The sequence below is a fragment of the Corvus kubaryi genome, unplaced genomic scaffold (genome assembly GCF_017639235.1).
Source record: "Corvus kubaryi isolate FWS band 111438036 unplaced genomic scaffold, C.kubaryi_AGA036_p1.0 37367, whole genome shotgun sequence".
Lineage (NCBI taxonomy): Eukaryota > Metazoa > Chordata > Aves > Passeriformes > Corvidae > Corvus > Corvus kubaryi.
Window position 1 is genome coordinate 4,049,251 of NW_024581119.1, and position 22,303 is coordinate 4,071,553.

General features: G+C 53.3%; 2 protein-coding genes across 8 annotated transcripts in view; one reads left to right on the plus strand and one right to left on the minus strand.

The window, feature by feature from the left end:
• OPCML (opioid binding protein/cell adhesion molecule like) overlaps nt 1-6,575 on the plus strand; it is a 291,946-nt gene extending 285,371 nt beyond the window's left edge. For all 3 annotated transcript variants that reach the window (XM_042034297.1, XM_042034295.1, XM_042034296.1), the window contains one exon: nt 3,699-6,575. In XM_042034297.1, the coding sequence (XP_041890231.1) occupies nt 3,699-3,799 (101 nt within the window). In that variant the 3' untranslated portion in view covers nt 3,800-6,575. The remainder of the gene's footprint in view (nt 1-3,698) is intronic.
• A 2,720-nt stretch (nt 6,576-9,295) lies between these two features.
• LOC121667538 (protein CEPU-1) overlaps nt 9,296-22,303 on the minus strand; it is a 352,366-nt gene continuing 339,358 nt past the window's right edge. For 4 of the 5 annotated variants that reach the window (XM_042034291.1, XM_042034293.1, XM_042034294.1 and 1 more), the window contains 5 exons: nt 18,114-18,248; nt 17,362-17,482; nt 15,627-15,778; nt 12,672-12,704; nt 9,296-11,126 (listed from right to left, as the gene is read on the minus strand). In XM_042034291.1, coding sequence (XP_041890225.1) covers nt 11,026-11,126; nt 12,672-12,704; nt 15,627-15,778; nt 17,362-17,482; nt 18,114-18,248 — 542 coding nt within the window. In that variant the 3' untranslated portion in view covers nt 9,296-11,025. The remainder of the gene's footprint in view (nt 11,127-12,671; nt 12,705-15,626; nt 15,779-17,361; nt 17,483-18,113; nt 18,249-22,303) is intronic. The other variant, XM_042034292.1, reaches the window with a different exon arrangement.

Here is a 22,303-nt window from a genome sequence, read left to right on the forward strand (position 1 = left end):
GGGTTACTATAGGTCATTGGGGTTACTATAGGTCATTGAGGTTACTATAGGTCAAACTTGCTCTGTGCAGAGCACTTTGAAGTTCCTTGAGGTCATTATTTGAGGTCAACCAGTCAAGATTTGGGGTTACTATAGGTCATTGGGGGTTACTTGAGGTCAACCAGTGGCTTATTGGGGTTACTATAGGTCATTGGGGTTATTAGAGGTCAAACCTGTGCAGAGCACTTTGAGGTTACTTGAGGTCAACTAGCTAATTTTTGGGGTGACTATAGGTCATTGGGGTTACTTGTGGTCAAACTCTCTACAGAGCACTTTGGGGTGACTATAGGTCATTGGGGTTCCTTTAGGTCAGCCAATTAACAAGGGATTACTTGAGGTCACATTCCATCTCTTGTGACCATGCTGAACTTCATTGAGTTCAAGCATTTTTTTTGTGCCACTATTTGAGGTCACCACCTCCAGCAGTGAGACCAGTGCTTGAACCTGCGTTTGTGTCCCTGTCACGACTCCTTCTGTTCTGTTCCGCACCAAGGAACCCCCGTGTGCTATCTCTGTGGCATGCCAGGCTGCCATGGTGCCACTGTGGCGTCAATCCCGCCCTCACCCCAGCTTGCCCAGTGACTTCGAGTTCCCTTGTCACCACGTGTTGCTCGTGACAGGCTTTGGCCCCTGGCCCCTGCCCTGGCTGTGCCTCCCAGTTCCATCCTGCCAATGTCCTGTGAGCACCTGCACCTCTTGGCCTGGCTGCACATGAGCTCCTCCTGCATTCAGCTTTATGGGGAGAAGATGTAGATCCCGAGGATCTAGAGCAGAGCAAAGCTCTCCAGCTCCATCTCTTCTGGCTGGTACCTGTCAATCTCTGTGTCCCTCTGTCCATACTGACCTTTAGCTTCTGCAGCAGCAGATTTGGTGAGATGTGTCAAAGATAGCCACACAGTTTGAAACCTTAGACCAGGCTTTATTAGACAATCATTAACATCACATGTCACTCAGGGTTAGGCTTTAATCATCATCAATACACAGGTAAATAATTAGTCCTTAATAAACTTGGCCTAAATTAGCTGTGAGTCTCAAACAGGAGTGCTGGTATGAGGGGGCAGAGGTTGTGCCATGGTAGCTTTAAGGTCTCAAAAGCTAAGGTTGCCTCATGGGGAAGGAAGGAAATAGCCAGGAGAGGAAGAACATAGTCATAAAGGTGGACACAAAATAAACCAAGAAGAAAACTACAAGCAAGCAATAATAAATTACTACAATAATAAGCTGAGTAGGGGCAGCCAGAGCCCCAGTGCACTCACACCTCAATGCCCAGGCACTGGGATTTGAGCAAAGCAGAGCCAAAATATTTGCTGGGATGCCAGGGCTAGGGAGCCTCAGTTGAGTTCTCTCCCTGTCCTGGTGGGAGCTGTTCTTTTCCCCTAGGGAGTGACAGTTCAGAGAACACACAGGAGTCACAGGCAGCCTGTGATGAAATGAGCCATCTGCCCTGATTTCATGATCGTATCTAATTACTACTTTATTCTGTCCCTGTAGCTTTATGCTTGTCTCTTCTGTAGACTATCTTTACAATCTTTACAAGGCCAAGCTGTCTGATACCAGAATACATTCTTCCACAGAAAAGAATTAAGAATAAATTTAAGAGAAAATACTTGTTTTATTTTTTCTAGTAATGACCCAGCACTTTGAGTTTTATTTCCTCTCTGTATTGGGTGACTTATCTGTTTGGGAACTCTCCAACTCAACCACAGTGCAGTTGCTTTAGGATAGATTATGAAATTTCTAAAAGTGTCATTAAATCAAAGCCAATAACCAGTGCAGAACTGTGAACTAGAAAACAGTGATAAGAATTAGTCACACATTAAAATCCACCATCTATAGATAGAGATGCCAGAGAAAGGCACTGATTTAGCAGTGCTTGGGCAGGTGTAAATACATAAAAGGTTAAGGCTAATCAACATTTAGTTTCAAATCTGCAGAAATTTTCACTATTTTTATAGTTTTTGGATGATGTGCTGAGCAGCTGCCATTGGTTTGAGGGGTCAAAACCAAAGAATAGGGAGCAGTAACAGGTCTGAGAGAAAACCAGTCTCAGAAGCCCTCTCCATTCTACCTGCCAAGGCTCTACCTGCCCCTAACAAATGCCTGTGGGTTTCCACCTTTCACATCACAAGGTCTATTCAGCGAGGAAATGTCTGATTACAGCGTAGCAGTTTTACCCCTCTTGGATGATCATGTGCTCTTGTAATCAATTTTGTTTGAGCATGGGCATGACACAGCTTCTCGCTCATCACTCAATCTTCCCATCATTTCCTTCACCTTCTGGCAGTGCTTGGATTTAACATCTCGGGCTCTCCTTTGCCTCTTCCTGAATTAAGATAAATGTTCACAAAAAATCAGTAGAGAAAAAGACAAGGAATAACACCATCCTGAGGAAATGAATGTAACTGGATACGATTTCATAGAATCACAGAATGATTTGGGTTGGAAGGGGCTACAGAAAAGCTGGGGAAGCACTTTTGATAAGGGCATGGACAAGGGGGAATGGATTTAAACTGAAGGAGGATGAGTTTAGATTAGATACTGGGAAAAAAATTCTTCACTTGAGAGTGGTGAGGCCCTGGCATAAGTTGCTCAGAGAAGCTGTGGCTACCCCATCCCTGGAAGTGTTCCAGGCCAGGTTGGATGGGATTGGAAGCAACCTGGGATAGTGGGAGGTGTCCCTGCCCATGCCAGGGGGTGGAATGGGATGGGCTTTAAGATCCCTTCCAACCCAAACCATTCTGGAATTCTGTGATGAACCTGTTCCAGGTGACTGACTGCAGGCCTGAGAGCATATTCACAAATGCCTCAGAATCCCATTAACTTCACACTTGTCCATGCCCTTTTTGATGCTAAGGCAGCTGAGCACTTACTTCTCTATTTCTTCACTTTCAGAACTTTAGTTATGGGACTCAGACCTGCAGCTTCCCCAAATGCTTCTCCATGGCCACAGGGAGTGTGGGCAGACCCATGAGCAGAGCATGTTGTGTCTGTCTCTGCTTCCCTCACTCTGCCCAGCTGTCTCATCCCATCCTGACTGGCCTCCTGTGCACCCTGAAGCCCAAACAACAACCCGAGCACCATAAAAAGCAACAAATCTCCTCTCCAGCTGTGTACCCAGATGACCAGCCTCCTCCCTGCCTGACCTGCCTGCCAAGAACCCCCAGTGACCCCAAAATGCTCCTGCATACCTGAGAATCCACATCTGCACGATGCCATTTCCTGAGCCGACGATCATTTGTTACCAGTCACAAGTTGTGCCACTCTGGAGCACCAAGGTCTCTGGTCCCCAGTGGCTCTCATGTGGTGGTTTCCATCAGGACTCTCCAAGGAGGGCAACTTCCAAGCATGGTGGGGCTGGACTGACACCTGCCCAGGGCATCCTCCTCCTCCTCCTCAGACAAGGACTGTGCCTCCTCTAAGTGCTCCTCAAGCTCTTTGCCTGCCTCCTTATCTCCTCCTCAACACTGATAATGCTCTCCAAATGATGGACAAACCCACCACGCCTCCAAGGGGGAACACAACACCCCAGTCAGCTGAGGGGTGGGATGTGAAGGGGAACTGCAAAGACAAAGGGGAGGTGGGTTCCCTTCACTCTATCACATCATCTCAGCTCTGGAACTAACGCTGTCCTTTGTTTTTCTCTTCTCTCCTCCAAACAGGGCCTGGAGCGGTGCACGACGGTGGCAACGCGGCATCCCGGGTGGCTTCTGGCCTCTGCCTCTGGGCCACCCTCCTCGCTCGCCTCCTCCTCGACTTTTGATAAGGGAGCGGAGGGTCCCGGGAGGCCTCGCCGCACCTCTCCCCCGCCGCGGGCTCGGCCGCCGCGCCGCCCGGGGACTCCTCTCCGTCGGACGGGCGATGCACCGGAGGACGGGCGGCGGTGCCGAGCGTCCGAGGATGGCCCCGTCTCCCACGTGCCGGGATCGTTCTCGCCGCCGGTTACGCTGTACAGACCCCACCACGTGCCACCAGACTGTCACCCGCCACCATCGCCCCGGGGGTGTGGCCCGGCACGGACGGTGCCCCCTGAGGCTGCCTCATCTCCAACGCTGGGGGCACGGAGCCGTCGGGCCGGGTGCTGCCCAGAGCCTTCACCGGGATGTCCATCTCGTCGTCTCACTAAGCCGCCTATGCCCAAAAAGACCCCAAGGTTGAAGCCTTTTGGCTCTGCCTTCAGCCCTCTTGGTCCTGAATGTCAGTTCTCGTCGCCAAAGCTCCTCCCTAAGCACCCCGATGTCGCCAGCCCCCCCTCACCTGCCTCTGCTCCTGACAGGATGCTCGCTGGCCCTTTCGGAGAGGGTCACCCGACACAACCTGTTGTCCTTCAAGGGTCACGCACTTCCCACTGCTCTTTATTCCAGCTGACATCGTACCCCTGTGCTTCCCACTAAAACCCCCTCACCTTCCTGAGGACACGAGGCTGCTCTCCCAGGAATGTGAGCCCTGGGGACTGCCACCAGCCCTCCTAGGGACTAGAGTCTTCTTGCTGCATCGGACAGCCAGGCCCTCACTCTTTGCTCCGGATCCCAGCCCACTCTGCTGCTGCCCCCCCGATGGCAGGGGCTGCCCCATGGCTCTCACCTTGATGCTCCGCCAGCACTTTTTGGGGAGGTTTCTCTGGGCTTGTTTTCCAAGCACTTTTCAACCTGCACATCAAAAGCACAGCACCACCAGCGCAGGGCAGAGGCTCTGAACGACAGAGCGAAACACCAGCTGACAAGGCGCTTTTGCTACAGTTCTGACGCTCATGACTGTCTGTATCTCTGCCCCTCTGAGGGCCCTGAGCTGCAATGTTCTCACTCTGCCTTGTCTCACGCCCACCACGTGCCCCTGCCTGAGGAAAGTCTGACGTGTCTGACCGTGTGGAGGAGGCCTGGGCTCTGTCGGTTTGCTGTGCTGGCACAGCAGGGACAAGGATGGCTCCAATGCTCCCTGCTGCAAATTGCCTGAGACACCAAAACAGACACACCCAGACTCTGCCCTCTGCCTCTTCCAGCCACCCTGGGAGCTACCACCCATGGTGGCGGTAGCCATGTCATCTCCCTGCATATGGAATTGTGCTCCTGATGGCCTCGTGCACCATGGACGCCCTTGCCTGGTACATTGTGGCAGCCCTGAGCCTTCTTGGCACTCCATGGCCACCCAGGAATGCTTTGGGGCCACAGTCTGGGGATGGACACTCCCATCCTGCTCCTGAAACGTCACACATGGCACCGGACCCTACTGCTGCGACAGGGAGACTCGACAACAGCCAGGCACCGAGCAAGCACACAGAGCGTCCCCTGTCCTGACCCGGCGCCTCCCCGGGCCTTGTTCCTTCCTTCTCCCTCCATAAGTGATATGACTTAAGAACAACGGCCACACACATGCTGTCTTCCCCATGCAAATTCTGCTGCTGCCCAAACCTGCTTTCTGTGGCTACAAAGCAGCTGGGGTGCCAGCCCTCAGCACACAAGATGGAAAAAACCACCCCGGGCCAGAGGCCATGATGGGCCACCACCCTGTCCTCTATGCAGCTGTGCCTGTCCTCATCCGTGTTCTCAATGGGCTGCCCAGGACCTGCTACAAAATCTCAAGGGGTGCTCCTGCCCCCACATCCTGGATGTTCAACATGTGCCATGGCTGATTGACAAAAAACGCCTGACCCCAGGCGGGGCTGCCCCAGTGCTGGCCTGAGGCGCTGGCTTACCTGGTGGACGGGGATCCGGCACTGACTGGGTGAGTCCGCGTCCTGCGGTCCCTGCGGTGTTGCTCTGCTTCTCCACTGGCATCCAAGAAAGGTGGCACTGTCAGCGATCTGGGTCCTCTTCCAGGGCCCCGGTCATGTTTATCGAGTGGGGATGGTACTGTCTTCAGCCAGCACGGTGACACGCACATCCTCCCCCACATGCCTGCTCCAAAAGTACCCTGGGTGCAGGAGACACCTTGCCCTGATGCCTTTACTGGTGTGCACTGCCCCACAACAGCTCCCCGCTGCCACCCCGTGCCCTTTCCTTGGTCAGCCCCAAATTTCTGTCCCCACAGCAGAAATGCTGCAGAATCACAGGGCCAGAGGCCATGGCATATCAGAGAGTGGCAGAGACGAGACGCCACGACGCACACTGAGGCTGGCGGGCCTGGCGCCAGGGCTGCCCCCATCCCATCCTTCTCCCTGGGTCGGGTGGGCTCCCCTGTCCCCTGCCGGGACGGCATTCAACTTTCTCGTGCCATGTAACGTGCCATTGTGAGGAACGTGTTGGCTGTCTGAGGCCGGCCCCGCCACGGCTCTGCCGGGTGGCAGACCCATTTGTGACCACTGCTCTTCATGTTTGGATGCCCAGGGGGTGGCCGGGCACCCAGGGCGGGGGCAGTGTGGCTCTCGGGTCTCTCTTGCTGACGGCCGGTCTTGAGTTTCTGTCGATCATTGTATTCCAAGGGTGGCTATACTACCTGAGATTTGTGCATGTTACATTGTAGTTGTAACCTTTTCTAATTCGGCAAGAATAAGAGATGGTTGTGATTGTGCAGTGTATCAATAAAGTTTGACGAACTTTGTACCTTCGGGGCTTTGCTTCATGGGCCCCACGCACCCCAGGGAAGGGATGCGGGGCTGGGCACCTGCTGAGCTGAGCTGGGAGGGCTCCCGAGTGCCTGGGACCCCTGCCGCTCCTGTGGTCTCACCCAGCACTTGGTTGGACCCTCTTTTGATTGTCCCCTGCAACAGTGATGCTTCAAGCCCCACAGCTGGGGGCCTGCTGCTGTTTGGGCCATCCCTCACCCCATCCATGCAACTCCCCTGGAATCCACCAGTGAGTCCCAGGTCCCGTCCACCTCTGTCTGCCGATGAGCATGTACCTGTTGATGGAGTCCCTGCAGGGTAAGGACTGTCTTTGCTCTCATCACTCACCTACATTCAGTGGAAGCAGCAGGATCAGGGGCCTCTTTTCCACAACCGAGCCATTCCCAGCGTCTCCTCCGTCGTCTTGCAGCAACACTCACTCTGACAACTAAACCTACGCCCATGAAGGGATGCCTCTCCAGACAATGTGCTCCCAAGGTTTGCTCCTATTGTGATCTGGCAGTGCGTGACACAGACCAAATGTCTTCATCAAAGGACAAAAACCTTGAGGACCAGGAGCAGAAGAGCCGTGACCCTCAGCATCTCCCTGACATGGCTGTAATCTCACAGCAGGCTGTGCCCTCCGCTCCCAGGGGATGCCTCACCTTTCCACATCATCAACCAGGAGAAAACATTCAACAAGCTCCTCTAAAGAGACACCTGCTGCCAGGAGACTGGGGGCAGTGGGATTGTGCCAGACCCATCTGAGTCTTGCTCACTTTGAGACCTCCTTTCGTCTTCCCCAACGTGGAAATGAAAAGCCCAGTCCCAAGAGATTTTCCCTGAACCCCACAACAAACAGCTCCATCCCAGCACTGCTGAGAGCTGCTGTGACCTTGCACATCAGGGACACCACTGCTGTCCCCCTCCAGTGGCCCCAGCAGAAAGGTAAGTGCTTCTCAAAACCCAACAGCCTCCTGAGGGAAGGGATTTGGGAGGGATGTGTCACCTTGCCTGCTTTCCTCAATGTCACCTGCAGTGAATCAAGCATAGGTGACCACCATGGGAGGCTCTGCTTTGAGCCTCTTCCAAAAACTCCAATCTATCAGGGAGCCAGAGCTGATTTGATGTAACTACCACAAAGCAACACTCACCCCTTGCATGTGGCCCCTGGGGATCCCACCACAATCCGAGCCTCCCTAATGCTTCCCATCTTCCCATGCCAGTTCTGCTGGATACCCAGTGCTGGACCTGCCTCCACTGGAGCGAATACCTACAGATGCCCAAATGCTCCTGCTCATGGCACATCCTGATGCCTCGCCTGCACTGTCCCCATCGCAGAGCACGGGGAGGTGGTGCAGCCCCCTCCATCTCCCTTTCCCAGGTTGAGCAGGATGTTTCTCCATGGCTCTCAGCAACACCCAATCTGTGCCTAAGGACAAGGACCTCAGCTGCTACATCCAGGGGGAGGGAGGGCATATTTCAGACCATGACCTCCATCCCTACCCAGCACCAAGAGACACCCTTACCTATGTCAATAAATTATTACATAAACGCATCCATCGAGCCGCCTCTCTCTCTTTAACTTCCTCTTTGTCTGCTACTTTGGCACTGGACACTCCTTGATCTCCCACCTAGAACACCAAAAACTTTACAATTACAGAGAGGAGGTGAGGGAGAGAGCCCTGTTACCTCCACACCTATCCCCAGATCCCTCCCCATAATCCCCAAGCATCCGGGCATTGCCCCCCCTACCAGGTTTGCTCTACTGTGGCTGGCAGGTCCAACCTGGGAGTTGCAAGACCTGCATAAAGACCAATGCCATCATCTCTGCCATCCTGACCCTGCTACCTGTGCCCAGCTCTCTTGTCTCCACACCCTCAGTATCCTGTCCCTTACTTGGGATGTGCCACAAACCCTGAGCATGGTTCTTCCCTTACCCCACATCGGTATCACTTGGACACTGCATGTCACACCTCGAGGCAACACCTTCCCATCCCTCTTCTCCGTGCTCATCTCTTGGGTTACATCACAGGGTCAAGAAATAAAAAAACCTCACACGAAACTGTCACGCCATCAATAGCAACCAACTTCTGATCTTGCAAATGTGCCGGGTGACCTGAAGAAATCAGCACCCCGGAGGCTACAGCTGAGGCTGAGGACCAAGCTCACTAACCAAGCTTCCAGCATCACCAAAAACCAGCACCCTGACCAAGACAAGGCTCCATGGACAGCAAAATGCACCAACACCCAAACAATCCTGCTGTGCTTTGCCTGTAGACAGCATTGCACAGGGAACCCTGCTCCTCACACCCACCTCACATTACTGTGCCTCTCCTTCCCACACGAGATTTGCTTCAGCTGCTCCACAAGCATCCCCTGCAACGCTGTGCAGCTGGGCCAGAGAGCCACACCGTGAGCTTAGGGGGGCTGAGTGGGGTCCTGAGCAGGGGAATAGGGCACAGCTGTGCCTCACACCCTCTCCAGCTACTCACCAAAGCCTTACCTGTGACAGCATGTTTGCTGGGCTCACCAGTGAGGTCCAGGGGCCATCTTTCCAATGCTCTCCTGGCCCATTGCGATGCCTCGGTGCTCCCATCTGCCAGCCCCGCTCCAGCACCCCTCCCCGCATCCCTGCCCATTCCCAGTGGCGCAAGGGGAGAACGCGGGCTGGCCTTGGCCCCCGCGGCAATGAGCACCACAACCAGACGGAGCGGCCACATGGAACAATCGTTTTAATGGATAGGCAGAGAGAGCCCCCTCGCCGCCCGCCTGCCCGCGCCCGGGCCCCCCGCGTGCCCCCCGCCACCGGCCGCAGGGAAGGAAAGGAAATCGAAGGAGGAAAACCAATCGCAGGAGAAACCCCCGCCGAAATGGATGGCGAGGCAACAGGTCCTGCGCCTCAGCAAGGGCCGGTTGCTTCACCTTCTTTTTCTTATTTCTTTTGTGGGCTTTTTTTTATATATATATATATATATATATATATACACACACACACACGCACACACACACATATACATACACATATATATATATATATATATAAATAAAAAAATATAAAACTGAGCTATATAGATCTCCCTCTGTCCCTCAGCTCGCTTTATTCCACCGCGAAGGGGCTGGGGCCACGTGGCAAAAAGCGACGGAGAGGGGCCCCGGTCCCCCGTGACCCTTTGTCCCCGGTGACCCGAGGGTGGAAAGGCGAGGGCGTTCAGGGACGTGTGGACTGAGACGCTCGTCTCGTTGAGAACCGATACACACCTAACTCCATATACAGCATGCAGTAATGGCAGCGGAAGGACCCTGCTGGGAACCGTGGCTAAACTCTAACAAAAAAAAAATTATATATATATATATGTATATTTATATATACTGTATATATATATCCCATAAAAAGATTCAGCGTCTCCCTCCACCTCAACGCGCGGCGAGTGTCGCCCGTGCCCTCGGCAGGAACTGTCCAGACGACTGCTTTTGGGCCGGTTTTGGGGGGGTTCAGCACAGGACTCCTCCTCCTCTTCCTCCTTGCCGGGCTCACAAGCCTCCTTGGCTGGTCACCTCCTTGGCAAACAAACTTCTCTCCGCTTGCTCCCCCTCTCCTGGATTGTTTTTTTTTTCCTTTTTTTTTTCTTTTTTTCCCCTCTTTTTTTTTGCATTTCTGTTTTTTAGGAACTAAGAGTTCTAGGCTCATATCAGAAAATACAATTAATAAAATTAACCATGACTCAGAATCCCTTATCATTCACGATGTCCACGGATGGTACGATGAAAGTGTGGCTCGATGCCAGTCTCCTTCCTCCCTTTCCCTTCACGGTGGGGTGGTAACTGTTGAAGATCTATATATCTATACATATATATATATATGTATACATGGAGAAAAATATATATATATATATATATATATTCTGAAACACGAATGGCAGCACAGTCCATGAGAAGACGGGGAAATCTTGGCAAAGGAGAAAACCGGTGTGTCTGGATGGAGGGTCCCATGGGAGGGAGCAGGCGGGCGGGGGCGGTGAAGAGGACAGGGCAGGGGGCAAGCGCCACACTCTGATGGCCCCATCCATCCTCCGTCTGGCCCGTGGCAGAGAACGGCGAAAACAGGGGGAAAAAGTGGCAGGGGACAAAAAAATAAAAGAATAGGGTGAAAAGAAAAAGACTCAGTCGCATTGCATCTTCAGCAGGAAGCCTTGGATTATTAATTTTTTCCCTTTTCTCTCCATTCCAAATTCCCGTTGTGGTTTTTTTTTTTGCGTGTTTTTCCTCTCTCCCCCTCCCCCAGGTGGTCTGGCCGGATACTCTCTCAATTCTTATGATTATTTTCGGAAACGGTGAACACTTCTTCTTCTTCTTCTTCTTCTTCTTCTTCTTTTCTTCCTCTCCTTTCTGCTTGCACTCGCTGGCCATGGTCGTCGCCGCCGCTACTCCGCGGGCCGGCTCTCGGGTCAAAACTGGCAGGCGAGGTGGGCGAGCGGGAGGAGCAGCAGCCACGCGCAGCCGCTTCGCCGCCACGCGCCGTTGTTCCCGTCGTGCACTGCGCCAGGGCCTGCGGGAAGGGACAGGAACGCCCGCGTGGTTGGTCACAAAGTCAACAAATAGCAGAAACCACGAGAGAAAGATTAAAACCAAAAAAGTCACGCTATTTGGGGCCCTGGTGGTGTTGCACGTGGTGGGATTGCTCTGTGGTAGAGCTCTCCGGGTGTCCCCCTCCATCTGTGCTGTCCTCAAGAATGCAGGAGCAGCCGTCCCTGTCCCCACCAATGCTGGTCTTTGGGACAAGATCCCCTGCGGTTCATTTTCAGCCCTAAGTCCCCATCCTGAGCCCACTCCCTGTGCATCACCACCATCCGACCTCCCTCAGCCCCCTTCACCCTCCTCCAAACTGGTCCCAGTTTTCCAGCCATACTTGTAGGGGAGATGACAGTTTTTGCCCAGCACATTCTGCCCACCCCAGGGCGACCACCCTGTTGTTCCCCACTAGCGTCCCTTGGGAGGGACAGTAACCACCTGCCCACCCTGCAGAGACAGTGCCAGCAGCACTACATTGAGGAGTTGGTGTTTTGCACCTCTTCAGAGTCTCTGTGGGGCTCAGCATGGGCCCAAACCACCTCAAGGAGATGGGATGAGGAGGCTGGTCAAGAAGAGCCAAGCCCACCCATCTCTGGGGATCACAGGGGGTGAGGAGTTCAAAGCTCACTGTGGAAAAATATGTGGAGGGTATCTTAGCCAATGGCTTTCACCAAAACACCCATTTTTTCACCACATAGCTGGCCCAGGAGAAGACTAAGGTGGGAAAAGACCTCAGAAAGGCATCCATGCTGGTGTCTTGTGGAAGCAGGGCTGACCACAAGGTCTGATTCACAACTGCTTTTGAAACCCCAGGACACGTTCCCTCACTTCGAAACCTGACTGGGGCACTGAGCATCAGCAACCATCTGGTTTCCCACCAGTAACACTCCCCAGCACACTCAGCCACCTCACACCTCACAAATCCAGGCACCAAATCCAGGTCTCACACACTGCCTCCACAGACATCTACAAGTCATCCCAAGGACTGACCACTCAATTCATCACAAATGAAGCCACCCCAAAATCAAGATGACACCAAGCCAGTTGGCCGGACAGTAAGATTGCACAGCAGAGAGCTGGCTGTTCTGGCCAGGAATAACACCAGGAAGGGGACCAAATGCCTGTCCACCCCTATCTCATCCCATAAAAAAGACACTGGAAGCATCCCAGAGGAGGAAGGACCTGCCACAAGACCCACTGGGAAAGCAGCCCAAAGGCATCCCTGCTTTGCCCTGGCAATGGGGAGGGAACGGGTCACCATGGGATGGGGACAGGCATGCAGAGGGCACAGACCACCACCAGACAGGCACAGTAGGCTGGCGGGGAGGGGGCAGGATGGGAGGGTGGCTAAGAAAGCCCTAATTCATCCCTACACCAGTGAAAGCAGTGGGGTTGTGGGGCAGGAGATCCAGGCGGTGGGTGCTGCGGCTCCCGCTGAGATGAGTTGTGGTGGGAGCCAGAGGGGCCCAAGGGGAACAGCAGGGGAAACACTGGCGTTGTGGGGGACCCCCAAATTACTGACCTTTCCAGGGTGTCAGAGCAGTAGTTGTCTCTTCTAAAAATTAAAGAACAAGTGAAAGTTAAGGCAAAAGGACAATGGAAAGCGTAGGCTCGAGACACCTCCCTCAGCCTGCCCTCGACCTGGGGCGGGAAAACCAGTGGATGGGGTAGAAATGGGATCTGTTGCCCAAATCACACTCCACTGCTGTGGGGCCATGGTCCCCTCATCTCGGAGGGAACGTGAGATGAGCTGAATACAGGACCTCAGACCTGGCAAAGCCTGCACCCTGTGCAAAAGGCAAAGCACAGGGGCTGGGATTTGGGGGATGCAGGGGGTTCACCTCTCCCCCATGAGTTCAGGGCCCAACCCTCTTGCTAACCCTGCAACATCCCAAATAGATTTATGGCCTGACAGCCGCCTCTGGGAGCAACATGGACTGTGTGATGGGTGAGAAGCAGAGGGTTGGTTTTTTTCCCCAACTCCACAGAACGATGTGGTTTTCCTGAGCACTCTATCACATCCCAGACAGCACCAAATGAGCCGCTGAATGAGGCGGCAGGTCTGGAATAACGAGTGCTACATGTTAAATAAAGCACTAGTTGACCTCCCTGAAAAATTAGATTAAAAAAAGGATTAAAAGATGAATGCTACATTAGCCTCTCACACAACCCCAAAAAGGCTCATGTCACGGTACCTGCACAGATTAAACCTCCCTTTGTAGGGGGAAAACTCCAAAACACTCACTAAGTTTCAGTGAAAAGGGACCAGTCACAAAATCGTCCCACAAAACCTCACAGAAGAGACATTTCTCATGCGCAGGTAGCGCAGCCACCGCATCCACTTGCCTCTTATCTTCCATTAAATAAATAAATATATCGATAAATAAAGGCACATTAATCGCCAGATTGAAGACACTGGTTGCTTAGGGACGGGTGAGTTCAGCCCTATGACGCTTGGGGCCATCACACTGCTGATGATCAGGGAGGGGTTGTTCTTGGGGGTGCTGGGGAGCCCTGCACCAGGAGATGGGGCCCTTGTATGCCATAGTCTCCTCAGGGAACTGTCGCTCCCCAATTACTAAAGACTGAATGGATCATTCAAACGGTGCAGCTTTATGGAAATTACAGGTGCCCAAAGGAGTCTGATTTTGTTCCCTGATGGAATTCACAGTCACACCACAAAGCTAAGGGGGGATCCTAAAATAAGCTCAGACTTCTGTGGGATGCTTCCCTGGGTCTCACCCGACACTGCCATCACAGCACTAGTCCCACAAATGGGTTAGAAACCAAGGAACTAAGAGCTCTTCAACAGGGAGATGTCATCTTTGCTTTCAGGCTGTTCATCCAGCCTGGATCTGCAGATGCCGAACCAAAGGCCCCCACTAATTAAGATTTTAACTTCATAAACACATTGGAAGGCTGCAACATCACAGCTAAGGATATGGCTCGGGCTATGTTGGGCACTTGGCATGGCCACCCTACACCTGCAGCACAGGTGGAGCCAGGCCTGGGTGGCTCTGCAGTGCCAGAGGTGTTGGTATCCCTAAAACATGGGGTTATTGGATTGCCAAGAAGGCTGGCGAGGAAGAGAACTGAGATAGTTCCTAAGCAACGCTAATGACGGCTTAGCACAGGTAAACCTTCATCACACACAGCTTTGACTTTATTGGGGGAGCAAATGGGTCTGAGCATCCAAGATGGGATGAACTCCTCTGTCACAGCTCAGGGGAACCTGGCCCAGCTGCCAATATCAGTGGCAGGGAAGGACAGACCTATCCTGTGATGCCTCCCCGACCCCACGGCTGTGGTGTGGCCCCTGGCAAGGCCCGACATTCTCTACTGTCCTTAAACAAACTGCTCCCCTCTCCATCCAGCCCCTCCCCAAGACATGGACAGCACTTCCCAGGGCCTCCACATGCCTCCCATGCTCTGCTGGCCCAGCACACTCCAGAACCCAGCACATACTGTGAGACAGCTCCCTGTCCCGGGGAGCTTTGCATGGCCAGGGGCACAGCCTGCCCTGAGCCATCCCCATGGAGCCGGGGGATGAGGAAGGCTCATCTGTCACGCCGCTCTGCTTCCCTCTGACCACACAATAACGAGAGACAAGGAGATGACCAGGCACAACAACCAGGTGGCAAGGAGGAGGACAATGTTAGGGTGACATCAGGAGAGGCTGGAGGTCCCCACTTCTCCTGTATGGTTCAGCTGTGAGAACCACACACCCCACACCCTAGCAGGCAAATATCCCCAAGCAGTGCCCAGGGATGAGATCTGTCATCCAGTTCTGGCTCCTGGTGAGCACAGCCCCTGCTCTGGTTTTGCTGCCACCTGAAGAGGCTCGACAAACACATCAATCAATCACAGCCCATCCCAGACATGAGCAGTGTCAGAGGGATGCATTGCTCTCATCCCAGGTCCAGCATACAGGGAAAACACTGGGACAAAGGTACAAACCTTCTCCTCCTCCCTGCCCTCCACACCTTCCCATATGCCTTGGCAACAACAATAAGGATGTATCTGCTTGGCAGCAGCGGAAAACACAACCTGGAAGGTGATGGAGCAGGGGGCCTGTTTATTCTCACATAGGAATGGGGCAGCAATGACCCTGAGCACCATCTCTCCTCCCACCCATCAACACAGGGGGATGCCTTCACACAGAGGCTCTCCTAGATACTCAGCAAGAAGATGGAAACCTGCAGCCAGCTCCTAACTTTGCATTGGCGGATCCCAAACACAGTGCCGAACCCCTCTGAATGGTGGGAGACACTGGACCTGAATCAGGAGGCAGGTTTGGAGGCTCTCCCTTCCCTGGACTCACCACAACCTCCAGCCCACATGCCAAGGGTAGAAAGGATCAACAGCAAACACACATCTCCCCCAAAAGACATGGGAGACCCTTGCCATGTCTCTGCCATTGGTGGTGTCACTGTGAAGCCATTCCCCTTTCCTGGCTGATTCCCTCAGCCCTACTCACCGTAGAGGATCATGCTGGCGTTGGTGTTCCCTAGCCGGTTGGAGGCTACGCAGGTGTAGTTGCCGTAGTCCTGCTCGGAGACGTTGAAGAAAGTCAGTCTGGAGAAGAAGGCTTTGTTCTCCACTTTCAGCCCTTTCTGACCTTCAGCCAGTCTGGGAGAAAAGAGGAACGGGAGGTCATGGGGGTGGCATCAGGAGAAGAAGTGCCCGCTATTTCCCATGCGCAGTTATCCCCTGGTTGTGCCCATGAGTCTGGGAGAAGAGGGAAGGTATTGGGCAAGATACGGGAGATGGCTGCTGTTCTGCTGGGTCTCCAGCTGCCAGCCCACACCATCCCCGTGCTGACCAGAGGCATCCTCTGTGCTGCAGAGTCACGGGATGGTGCTGGGACTTGCCAAATGCTGTGCAGAGAGAGGGAAGCTCCAAAGCCTGGGAGGGAATCTGGGAAAGGCTCATTCCCAGCCTACAGAAGAGCCTGGTTTCTCTCTCATGTCCTCAGTCCTCTCTGCTCTGCGGGATGCCTTCCTTCACCTTCCTCTTCCCTCATCCCTGCGTGTCCCAGCTGGGTGATGCGATGGGCACCCACCGCAGTGGGGAGGCTTCTCAGCCAGCACAAATGCTGAAGCATTAACCAAGAGCTTGGGCTTCCCTGTACTGGTGTCCCCATCCTGCTCAGCTCCTGAAGCTCTTTTACTTGCTAATTCCTCACGGAAAGTGCTGGATTCCCATTATGATCCATGCTGGGTGCTGATCAAGCAGGCTGAGCCCGCTCCTGCCGCTGCTCCGCAGGCTCTCGTGATCTGACCTAGTTCTGAGCAGCGCCTTTCATCTGCCACGCAAACATCTGCAGCTTTGTACACTCTGCTGCTCCTTTCCTCTCAAACCAGGCAAGGCAGGCAGACCCAGACTCCTCTCCAGCTTCTGGAGCACTGGAGTTTTTTGGCTGAAACATCCCTCCTTATCAGTGACTGGTGTGGCTTGTCCTGTGTTTGGCCACACCATGGCCCCTCTGGGCATTCCAGGGATTAATCAATGCAAAAATTGGTTAAAACCCCTTTTCCTGAGGTCAAAGAGAGGCAATTTCTCCAGAGTGGGACCTACCCTGGGCTGTGCTGTTCCACTCCTCATTCCCCAGCCATGTCCCTGTGCTGTTGCTTTGGCAGGACACAGAAGTAGCTGGTTGACCTAAAAGGTCCATTTTCACCCCAAAGCAGGGCAGGCTGTCTCTGGGGCATAGCAAACCCTGTGTCTTGACCAACACCACATTTCTTTTGCCTTTCCAAGAGCTGCCTTCTGGCCAAAGTGTTTAAAGAGATGACAGAGGTTTCATCCACTTTTAAGTGCCTGGATTCATGCTGCCAATATCCATTCTGGTTGTTACGCTTCACCCAAGCAGGGATTTACCTCAACACCTTCAAACAGAGGCACAGCAGCAGCAATCCTGCCCCAACAGGGCTGAAAGAGATTCCCAGGAAAATCCCCCTCCACAAATGTGATGAGTTAAATACAAAGCCTTTAACAGATCCTGGGGGGTGGCAGCTCCAGCTGTGGATGCTGGCTGCCAGCTGGAATGCCTGGATTTGCCCTGGACAAGCACAATCTGCTCCTGTTAGAGGGACCTGCATCGGAATCCAAACCGGACTTGTGCCAAGGGTTATGAGCCGAAGCTGCTGGCACTGGGAGCAGCTCAGGTGGGGCCGGTGTCTTCCCCCCTGTTGTGCCCCCCAGGCTCTTACCGCTTGTCATCTTTGTACCACTGGAAGTCGGCGGAGGGGACAGCAGAGGCTTCGCACATCAGGATGCCCTTCTGCCCCACGGGCACGCCGGTGCTCTTTGCATCCGAGATGTATGGCGGGTCTGTGGGGAGAAGGGAAACCCAGGGTCAATGCCCAGCAGCCTTGGGGATTCCTATCCCTTCCCCTTGCTCCTCAAGATCTCCTTTCTCTCCCTGCACATGGGAAGGAGCCAAAATCATCTCTGAGCTCATGCTCAGCTCCTGCCACTCTGGTGCTGCTGTCCAGAGGTTTTCAGGCTCATGGGGGTTCTCTTCCAAAAACAAGAGGCCCCTAACTCATGGGTGCCACATGTCCAGCTACTGGAGTATCCAGAGAGGGGCTTAGGAGGATCTTCACGTATGCCTGAGCGTGAAATACGCTCCTTTCTTTCTCTCTCTCATTTTTCTAACAAAAAAAAAAGTTCTATTTACTGCTCACTTCTCTCCTCTCCTCAGAGGTTATCAGCACAGCATCTCTCCATGGGCGGAAAACCCAGGTTGATGGAGACAGCTGAGGAGGAGGTGGTGGAAAAAAATGGAGCTCGAAAAGAAGGGGAAAATAGGGCAAAATACCACCTGCTCAGAAAAACTGCTGCCGCCTGTCTCGCTCTGGGGCCTTTGTGTGCCTCACTTCCAAGTGCCACTCCCTTGTGGGGCAGCACAGTGACCCAGTCCAGCCCCACCCCTGTCCCCTGATGGCCCCCAGGTACTCACAGTTGACGGTGACTTTGACTCGCTGGACGACGGGCGCTGAGACATCGTTGGAGGCGCTGCACTCGTACTCTCCCGACTGCTCCCGCGTGATCCCCGTGATCTCCAGGTACTCATCCTCACTGATGAAGCCCACGGCTGCAGAGGCAGAGACAGAGGGCCCTGAGTGATGGGGAGGCACAACAAACGTGTGCCCACTGGCTGGTCACCATGTGTGAGCGTGTCACTCTGCACTAGGACACCCAGCCTGCAAGTCCCAGCCCGGAATGCTCTTGTACCCGTGCCCCTCCATCCCAAGAAAATCCTTGCCAGAAAGGTTTCTGCAAACAGTGGACAGCAGCTCTGGCCTCACTGAGAGCATCGCTTCCTGGAGAAAATGTCCCTGAGGTGCTCAGGGTGGGCAAAGTGGGCAAACCTGCCCCCTGCAAAATGAGCTGAGGTCACCTCTGCACATCGGCCCTGCTGGGAGGTACCTCCAGGCTCACCCAGCTCACACAAACACCCTTCTCTAGTTTTTCAGCTTCAATTAATCCACAACAAGTCTACTCCCATTAGTGGTGGAGCCAACACCTCCCTTCAGCTGCAACACCTCATCCCTGTGCCACCCCAGGCTCATTTCTGGGGGGCCTGCACTTGTCCCCCTCTTCCCCATCCAGGCTGCAGTGCAGCTTCCAGTTTCACTCAAAGCCAGAAAGATGCAATCAGTGGCATTTCCTTCCCTCTGGCATCTTTCAGCCCTCATTCCTTGCAGGAGCTCACTTTATTTTGACCCACTCCTGGAAACGCACAGTGCTTGGCCGACCAGGAGCAGGTTGGGGCACAAGAGTCCCCACGTTCTCCCCCCAAACAAGCAGCAAAAATGACTTTTTGCAGCCCTCAAAACAGGGACAACTTCTCCCTTTCCCGTTGTTTACATCTCCCCACTGGATCTCCCGCAGCCAGGATGCTGTAATTACTGCACGGAACATCTCCGAGCCCTGTGTCACACTTAATATTCCTATAAATTTTAAACGGTAGTCCTTGGTACATATGTGTGGCAATTGGTGTCATATTTTAATTAGGCTTGCCCTACACCATCTGAAATTAATAATAGCTCGAATTACCAGTGTAATTTATAAATTAACATTGCTGCAGCATTAGGAAATAAATTAGCTCTGGACAGCTGTTTCTGGGAGTGAGTGCCAATGGCAGAGAGGCCAAGCACAGGTCCCTGGTCCCCAGGGGGATGCCGTGAGCTCGGCCAGCCCTCACTTCCCACCCGGATACCTCTGTCTGTACTGGCGTGACCTGACGGGCCGCAACTCGCTGCGCTTGACTGCTCAACCGTGTGCGTCCTGCTCCTAACAAATGCATGCAAAATCCACATGTGGGAGGCTCCCAGCGGGACACACACCACCTGCATCCCACCGGCTGATGCTTTTATGGCATCTCCTGTGCCACAGGAATAGTGTGGTCAGACTCCACCACCCACCATGGAAAGCCAGCACCGATGGTATTCCTGTAATGCCCTGGAACAGCTCGACACAGTGAGCACCCCAGGCATCTGCCAGGATCCTGACGCTGCAATCCCAGGTGCCACTATTGTCAGCTCAAACTAGTGCAAGTATGCTCAGCCGTGATGAAACCCCACCTTGGCTCTCTCTCCCCGCACCAGACCTCACAGCTGCCACCTCCACACAGCATCCCCGGGACTTTGCACATCCACTGCTCCCTGAAATGAGGACCCTGTGCCCACACATGGGCATCCCACCTTCCCAGGCTGACCTAACGGGGAAGGCAGCCCTGTGAGCTTTGGAAAGGAGTGAAGTGAGTTTTCCTGTTGATGAATTGCTGACATCCACCAGTGTCCTCAGCCCTGAGCTGAAATTCCCACCCAAGTGGCTCGTGGTGCGAACCGCTGAGCTCATCAGTACTTAGTGCAACTGAAGGGTGAGATATGAAGGCGTTACCCCAAAATCAATATCCTTTAGAGACACACAAATTACAGCGTTACATCCAGCGGCCCTGCGGCACTGCAAAAAAAAGGAGGGGGGGGAAAAAATTCTTTTTGTGGCTGACCTAGAATCAGCTTCTCTGTAGCACAGCGCTGCCTGCTGATAAAGTAACGACACAGCCGGTGGCCTTCAGATGCTTCGCACACAAATCTGACTCTGGGTTGTGCAAAGGCTCAGATAACACTGCTTCCCAACTAACCAAAGGCCCTTTCCCAAGTTCCGGAGTCGGCTCGCACACGGCAAGAATTAGCTTTTGCCATAGTCAAGCCATAATTTGTGTCCCTGGTTTGATGAGGGAGCAAAGCAGCTCGAGTGCATTTTGTTCCCCAGCAAAAGACTTCATCAAAGTAACTGCGAGGGTCAGATTTCCACCTGCAAAAGCTCAGGAAATTGGGGGATGAAGGTTTCCTCTGTGCCTGCGTTGCACTGAAGTCTGAGATATGTGCACTGTAATTGGCTGATGGAGAGGCAGAGCACGAAGTTCAGGCACTCAGGGTCTGGCATCCTGGGAATTTGGCTACAGCCAAACAGAGCCTGCCCCAGACTGAGACAGGATGCTCTGAGCTGGAGCTGACTCCTGTTTCTGCCCTGCACAGCTTGATATAAATCATGCTCAGATGACAATAGCATTAGGAATACCATCCCTGCTAGCGGCTCTGGCCAGGGATGCTTTCTCAGTGCCAGCTACAGCATCCCAAAGATTTAGGTGACATAAAGGACCCCTGCCTGCTGGTGAAGTGGGTGACACGAGGTGACTAAGACACCATCCCCCTGTCCTCTCCTATACAAGTGGCTTTGCAGGAAAACCAGATCCATAAAGCTGCTTCACTCTGTGGGATCACAGCCTGGAAGAACCTGGAGCTTGGGAATGCTCAGGGCAAGGCTTGACCAGAGTCCTGCAGCTCCAGGAGTTCCCTGAGAAATACCAACCCCTCTCTGCCTGAACTGATGGTGGGAACTTTCAAGGCTGTCTCTGCTTGAGCACAATTAGGAGCTGAAATATTGCAGGAATTAATGGAGAGCTCTCTCATCTCCTCAGGAGCTAGAAAACCAGCACAGCCAGCACCCATCATTATTATTATTAATACTAATAATATAATACAGGCCAGAAATGGAACAGCCACGGACGAGGCACAAGTGTAATGCTTGCTCATCAGCCAAGGATGATGAACTAACCCAGTGCGATCCGGGGAGATGGAAGAGCAGAGCCTGAATCCTCGTGCTCAGTGAGCAGGAGGCTACGCACAGACCACCACGCACTGTGTAGGACTTGCCCTGCAGATCTCCATTAGAAGCCTCAGGGAAGGGGAAGCTTGACCATCACAGCAGTGGAGAAGGAGGCAAGGTCCTGGTGTGGCACGGAGCACCAAGGCAAACCCAACAGATGGCCAGGCTGTGCTTGGGGTCCCACACGGCACGGATGCGATGAGGTGTGGGCAGATGCCTCCTGCATCCATATTCCTCTCCCCATGCCTTTCTCCTTCCCTCGCTTCTCCTCGTTTTCCCATCCCGACTCATCTCCCTTCTGACTCCTCCTCCCCATTTGCTTCCATTGAGCTTCTGACAAGATAATAACTCACCAGAAACTGAACACATGTTCCCAAATTAATTACATGCCACTGTCCCCTGGCTCACTGTTGCAGCCATGTTCAGGTCTCTAGGACACCGCTCACAGCTTTCCCTGGCTGAAGGCTGCCTGTGATGCCATTAAAAAAAGCTTCCTTGGAGCTCTTTCCTGTGCCCGTACCAACTCCCTGCACCTCAGATCAAGCTGAGCCAGCCCAGCCATGCAGGGCTGCAACATTTTCACCTCTAAAGCCCAAAGGCACAACCTCAACAGTGGTCCCACAACAGGTTTGGGATCTGGGTGCCCAAAGTCCCACCACTGATCCCAAAGCACTGCCCTGCCCACTACACTGTGCTGCTGCATTTTCCAGGCACTGATCCCACTAGCCAGGATCAGCCAAAGAAAGAGAATATTTTATGGAGATAATTTTATTAAAATGTTTACAACAATGCAGATATTGACATCTCGCTTCAATCAATAGCACAATTTATTGTCCTTCAAGGTGAACATTAAGCCAAGCTGCCCATTAGTCAATATTTACCTCCAAGGTCTATAAATCTTTATACGGGCTTCAGCGGATGTTGACAGCAGCTGATTCCAGATAAGTAAAAGTAAGAGCGTGAAACATTGCT